At 33.3% G+C, this 6,673-nt stretch overlaps 1 protein-coding gene across 1 annotated transcript; it reads left to right on the top strand.

Moving 5' to 3' along the window:
• Nucleotides 5,175-6,134, top strand: LOC107636294. The gene is made up of 2 exons (XM_021122399.1): nt 5,175-5,462; nt 5,973-6,134. Exons 1-2 carry the CDS (start codon nt 5,175-5,177, stop codon nt 6,132-6,134), a joined length of 450 nt encoding a protein of 149 aa, XP_020978058.1.

Here is a 6,673-nt window from a genome sequence, read left to right as displayed (position 1 = left end):
TGCCATATTTATCATACTTGAAAATTAAAATTCTCTGCCAAATACATATACCATCTTTGGACAATACATATATCTGACCCAAGAATAATAATTTTTTTTTCTCGTTCAAGTCTATTAATAATAGAAGAGATTTCCTTTGGGTAAATCTAATTCTAAAATTAATTAACACATTATTAAATATACTGGCATTTTACGTTATAATTTGGTCACTTTGGTGTACACAAGCAGTAAATAATCTAAATAAATTTAATACTATAAATAAAATATTTATAGACTTTTCATAAAATTAGAGTACATTACGTACTCAAAATAATTTCATAATTGTCATCAATACTAAACTTAAACTCAAGATTAAATTCATACATGAGTATAATTTATGATCAAATTAAAATATTCAGAAGAAAACATATAGAACATATACAACTACAAATATGCAGTTTTGATGGCATGAAATTTGAAACCCACTTAATTAAAATCCAATTATAAATAATTAATCAGAAACATGCAACACCGTGGATATCATAATTAGATCAGAGAAAATCACATACTTTCAAAACACATGCTCTGATAGGGGTGCACATGGGCCAGGTAAAGCCGGGTTTGATGTGACCCAGACCCGACCCGAAATATACACCGGGTCTATTTATTAGACCCGAATTCGGCCCTAGACCCGATGAAACCAATACACTTTTGGGCCACAATTATACCGGGTGAAAACCGGACCGTTAACATTACATTACGTTGATACCTTCTTGTAAGCTAGCATGTAAAAATATTCAAATTTCTAAGACTCCAACCATTAGTTAACATGGTAAAATTCACTTAGAAAAATATAACAAGAACCAACCCTTCTTCAAAATTAAAGCATAACCACAATCAATACTAAAGCATAACCACAATCAATACTAATATTGTCTAATAATACCAAATATTTAAATCAATACAAATAACACAATCTTATGTATTAGTCTAAAGTCTTATGCATTCTAAACATAAAACATTAATTTATACTTTATAGTCTTATAATGACTAATAACACAAAATATTAAGGTTTACAATACTTAAATTCCACATAAGAATAGTCATGATCCATCACTAATAACACAAAATATTAATTGTGTATGATGACCGGGCCACCGGGCCGACTTCGGGTGACCCGAGCTATGGCCCGGACCCGACCCGAAATAATGACCGGGTCTATTTTTTAAACCCGTACCCGACCCTAAACCCGATGAAATCACACTAAATTAGTCCTTAAAGTGTTCGGGACCGGGCCGGACCTTCGGGCCGGGCCGGGTCTGTGCACCCCTATGCTCTGATACCACATGTAAACTTATTTTAGCGGAAGCATTAATTAGAATCTTAAAAGTTATGATTTTCATACCTGGATTGGTTGCCATAACAAGTCCTGATTACGGTAGAGTTGAACTTTAAGACTGATTTTGTTGAGTTTTGGTTATAGTAGAGTTGATCTCCAATACTGGTTTCTCTCCCCTTCCTTTCCTTCAGTTTCACGCTCTTTTCAGTGAGTGAAAACTGTAAAACGTCGTGTGTATTGAGGCAGAGAGAGGACCATTTTTATATGTGATATAATCTTTAAATCTAATGCGTCCATCAAATATTAGCATTAACGGATGAGATTAAGTCATTAATGATTTATAAATAATTACAATTAGACCACAATAGAAGTTTAAATTACAATAAACTTCCAACAAAAAACTTTTTTTTTTCTAGTGATGACTTGAATGTCAATATCAATTATTGCACCTTTTTTCTCTCGTCTGTTCCTAACTTTCCATTAACCTTCCAATTTGTTTGTTAGTTTATGGCTTTGTGTTCCATAATATAGAAATTTATTATTTTACTTGTGAGTTTAATACAACAAAAAGTTTATATAGTTTGCACATTAATTATTCTATTAAAGTTAACGAGAATATTATCATAAAAAAAAGTTAACGTGAATATTTATATTTACTATTAGATACTATTAACAAGTGTCTTAAAACTAAGTTAAAAGTAGTAATTAAAGTGCTTTGTAGAGAAAAATTTTTATGAGAAAGTTAAATAATTGAAATGATAAGGGTTATTAACAATGTCAAGGGCACTTTACTTATCTTAAACAGTTTTCTAACTTCTATACTTTTTTCATACAATAAATATTTTTGAAAACTTAAATTTTTTAGTTTTCTAATAGAAAGTGTTTACGTTTTACTCCTTAACAAGAGTCTTTAGTTAAATTCTAGTGATGGTCATTACTCTCTCCTTTTCAAATCATCTGTCTCTTTCACTTTTTTATTAATTGAAATATTAATGTATTTAGCCAAAAGTGTGTTCAAGTACTTTAAATTTTTTTTTTAATATGCTCAAAAGGTGAAAGAGACAATTAATTTAAGAAATGAATATTGTGATATTTTTTTCACATAATTAAACTTACGTTCCCGCTTTAACGGTTCATTCTAAAGGAAAATCAATCAGTGTTGTTGCAATACAAAATGGTTTTTCTTACATAATGGTCCAATACATCACTAGTCATAGAATTACATGAAAATATCATGTGCCTATGAACATATAGAAGGGAGACTCCCACTACATCTTGGCAATTTTGCTTGTGACCACAATCTTATCACTGTTTTGGACGAGAGAGATCTTATGCATTATTTAGATTATTTTATGTTATACTAATTTACTTGTATAAACTTGAACTTGTTCTTGAGGATTATACATATTTTGTTATTTTGAACAATTCCACAAAAAAATTCTTTAGCAAAAATTTTATTTTTTGTGATTAAATTTTGTTTATCAAAATATCATTGGAAACGGACAGCTGTCAAACGATCCTTCAATTGAAGAAATCAGGAGAAGCACGAGGGGGAGGGTCATTAATAGAAGGCTGGACGACTTTGAGTGGTAGCTATGCAGTGGTAACCTCATTCCCTTCTGAAATTTCTCCTCTGCTCTCTTTTCTTCTCAAATTCTTCCCCTTCTCTAGTCTAATTCTCTCTTTCTGTTCTTGTTCAGGTGCTAATTGTTGTGGCTAAACCTTAGCAATTTTCCATCATTTACTGGGATTGCATTCTGCTGCTCCCTTCTTATTTGTATGAGACAGTGTTACTATTACATTGAAATTGTTTTTTTTCTTGAATTACCACTGTACTCCTTGTTAATATTACTTAATATCACGTACTCCTATTAGTTCACCCTTACATATTCTTTAATAATTTTTTAATGACTAAATTGTAATTTTACCAAAGTTTTCTTTAACATTTTTTTTTTCATATATCTTACTATTAATCACAATATCAATGCGTGTTATCCTTTGTGCAACCTTTATAACTTTTATAATTTTTTAACCTATTTTATCTATGAAATACAATTATATATCATTGGTTTGATAGCAACTGCAAAAACTACTATGATATAAGAAATCATACTCAGCTTGCTAATTTAAACTTTTAGAATTGAAATATTGGTAATTAGTTAAACAAGTGATGCCATAGTAATAACTAGTAATTACTAACTAATTAACCTATTCTAAAGACCAATTCTGTGGGCACTTTACCGCTGTTCTATATATATAAAGTAGAATACATACTGATTTATTTGCAACTTCAAAATTTATTAGAATATTAAGAAAAGAATATCTGGTGTTTGTTTGATGACAAAGCAGAAAGTGTTGTAATGAGTAATGACAGAAATATTTAATGTGTGAAATATCCAAAAGTGTTACTTACTTGTATGTATTATTAATTTTATTTGTAAATAATGCTTCTATCTTTTATGACGTCAAGCAAACACCACAAATAATAATTAGTAATTATTATAGTCTAAGTGGTGGAAAGTATATATTCATATAATATTGATATAAGAATTGATTAATTAATGAATAATATTAGGAAGACAAAAAATTAGTCCACACTAGTCAGAGAAAACACATTAATCAAGGTGCATATAAATTTGTGTCACTAGGTATGAAAGTGATTTCAAAGGAATTCATCACTTCTTTGTTGGTTTGACATATCTAGTAAATGTACTAGAGTTAATAGTCAAAAACGTTCCTGAAAAATACCTCGATTTCCATTTTCGTCCCCAAAAGATAAAATTAATCAAATTTGTCCCCCAAAGATATCCTACTTGGTCACGTTCGTCCTTCCATCATCTCCGTAGCTGAGTTGGCAAACGGCCACTGACGTAGGCCGTTAACTGCCAACGTGGCAGACAACCAAAACGACGCCGTTTTGGTAGAAGGCTCTCCTAGCCTTGAAACGTCGCCGTTCTTCTCTTCTTCTTCACAGTTTGCTTCTTATTCTTCTTTGCATCATCTTCAATTCCCAAGCCTTGCAATTCATCAATGCAAGGTTCTTCTTCACCTTCCCCCAATTTAGCTCCTTCTCCAACCACAATTTCGTCCACAACCTCCTCCACTTCGCAGCTGCTAGCCTGCTACCACCAGAGACCTTCACCTCATCGCCGCCTTCTTCGCACCCTTTCTCGACGGCACATGCTCCGAACAGCTCGTTCTCCGGCTCGATCCCAATCACAGCATCGAAGGTTCCCTTGGCTGCGGCTGGCCATGGGCCGTTGACGCAATCTCCGGCAGTCTCGTCATCGTCATCGGAGAAAATCACGGCGGCGGACTTCACGGCAGCGGCTGCTTTGAGGAATGCAGTAACCCGTATTGTTCTTTGGTTGACTCCATTGGAAAATCATGTTCCAATTCCCAATTAGATTTTTTGTGATTTTTAAATTTTGTGAAATGAAACCCTATTTGCTAAATCTCAGGGAGGAAGCTATGCTATATTAGGCTCCGGAATGTGGCGGTGACTTGAACATCACTGTCTTTGGTCTAATGGCAGAAACTGTTGCCTGAGAAGATTCAATTTGGGGTGATGAGGCATTAATGGCACCTGCAAGAAGCTTAGAGAAAGATCTGAAAGTAGAACAATTAGGCCTTGAAGCAACTGATTTTGCCACAACTACTCTCTCAGCTTCATCAATATCCATTTTCAGTCAGTACTTTTTACAAATAGATGGTCTGTAACTTCCACTCTTCCTCAGAAATAGCAGGAATTCCTGTTGAAATGTAATGATGTATTGATTTGGATTGATTGAATGAGTAGATATTATTGTATAGTAGTGTTTCGGCTCGGAGTTCAATTTTTTAACTTCACCTTTTGATGGCTAATGCTGCTATTGATACTAAATTTTCAGAAGAAGAACCTCCAGAATCGTTGTTTATGAAGGAATTGAAGAGGAGGGGCATGACTCCTACATCATTGCTTGAGGATTACAAGCAGGGCAACTCTGGAGTTGACGAAGAGGTGGTTGTAAATGAACAAGATAGAGGTCTCCCGAGGAGAAATGTTGTCTCAACCGATGTAGAGAGGAGTCTGGAAAATCAGAGGGAGCAATCCATGGCGTTGAACAGTGAAGGTCTTGAGATTGATTCATTGTTAACATTTATCGTTCTTCAATACCATATTATATATATATATATATGAGATTTTGCTGCAATGATTTCATTGTTTGCCAGTAGTTAGTTTATATTTGTCGGTCATGTGTTCCATTGTTTGCACTGCCCCAAGGGTGTCTCATTTTTTAAAGAAAATAGTATTTCAATTTTTTTGTTGGGACATTTTTAATGAGTAACAAGAAACAAGAGAACAAATTATGAATAGGGGAAGAGGAATACAGAAACTCGTTTATAACTTTAACTTGGAGGAACATTTTTCTTGGGATTCAGACCGTTGATCCTCATGATCGTCGCATTCTTTTCAGCTCTTTACTTGGTAAGATCTTTTCCTTTCAACTTCTGCATGACTCTTTTATGCAGCTATTTGCATGTTCATTAATGCATATATTATCTTGGCCATTATGATTTTTCTTTCAGCTATTGACTGGTTAGTTATGACATGTTGGTCTTACACTAACCTATAATTTTGTAATATTGAATGTTGATGCATATAATCTTTTAGAGAATAGGATTTGATGATTTGGTGTGTACTGTGTTGCAGTATTTTGGATCAACTTTTGTCCATGATACAAGCAAGATGTCACTATCACCTCCCCAGTATGTGGATCCTTATGCACTCTTAGAAGATGAAAGGATATCTCAAATAGCACTTCAGCTAAAATAAAAAGCAGCATTTCACATATTTAGGTTAGAAATCCCGTTACAGATATCAAATTTCTGTGTACTTTAGCCTTTGCTGATTAGTTTCTTTGTAAAATATCACCCTGGAACTTGTTACTTCTTGTGTATTGTGCATTCATCGCTGACTCCATTTTTTACAGTTACATTTTTCTTTTTGCATATATGAATAATATATGATATGTAAATTTGAAATTTAAATGAAAGCTCATCAGGTGAAGCATTGCTAAATATTCTTTAATTTTTCTTGAAATGTCTGGAACCTGACAAACAACGAAGGATTGACTAATTTCTAGGGATTTAATATGGTGTCTTAAGCAGGAATTTCTCTCAACATTACTTTTTGGACAAGCATATGAATAGTGCTCTTAAGAGGATCATATTAAGGACTAGTTTGACTAATTTTTAAAATTTGAGGGATGAAAATGATTTATGACTGAACTTTCAAGGACTATTTTGATTATAAAAAACTTTTTTACATGTCAAGTGACACGTGGCATGCCAGGTGTCATTGACCTGCCACGT

The sequence above is a fragment of the Arachis ipaensis genome, chromosome B04, assembly GCF_000816755.2.
Source record: "Arachis ipaensis cultivar K30076 chromosome B04, Araip1.1, whole genome shotgun sequence".
Taxonomy (NCBI): Eukaryota; Viridiplantae; Streptophyta; class Magnoliopsida; order Fabales; family Fabaceae; genus Arachis; species Arachis ipaensis.
This window is presented reverse-complemented; position numbering and strand designations above follow the sequence as displayed.

What these genes read in the sequence shown, in the direction of transcription:
- LOC107636294 (XM_021122399.1), top strand. Translation starts at nt 5,175, where the DNA reads ATGGCTAATGCTGCTATTGATACTAAATTTTCAGAAGAAGAACCTCCA. An exon ending in ATTCATTGTTAACATTTATC is followed by an intron (nt 5,463 to 5,972) that starts GTTCTTCAATAC and finishes ATAATCTTTTAG; the next exon opens with AGAATAGGATTTGATGATTT.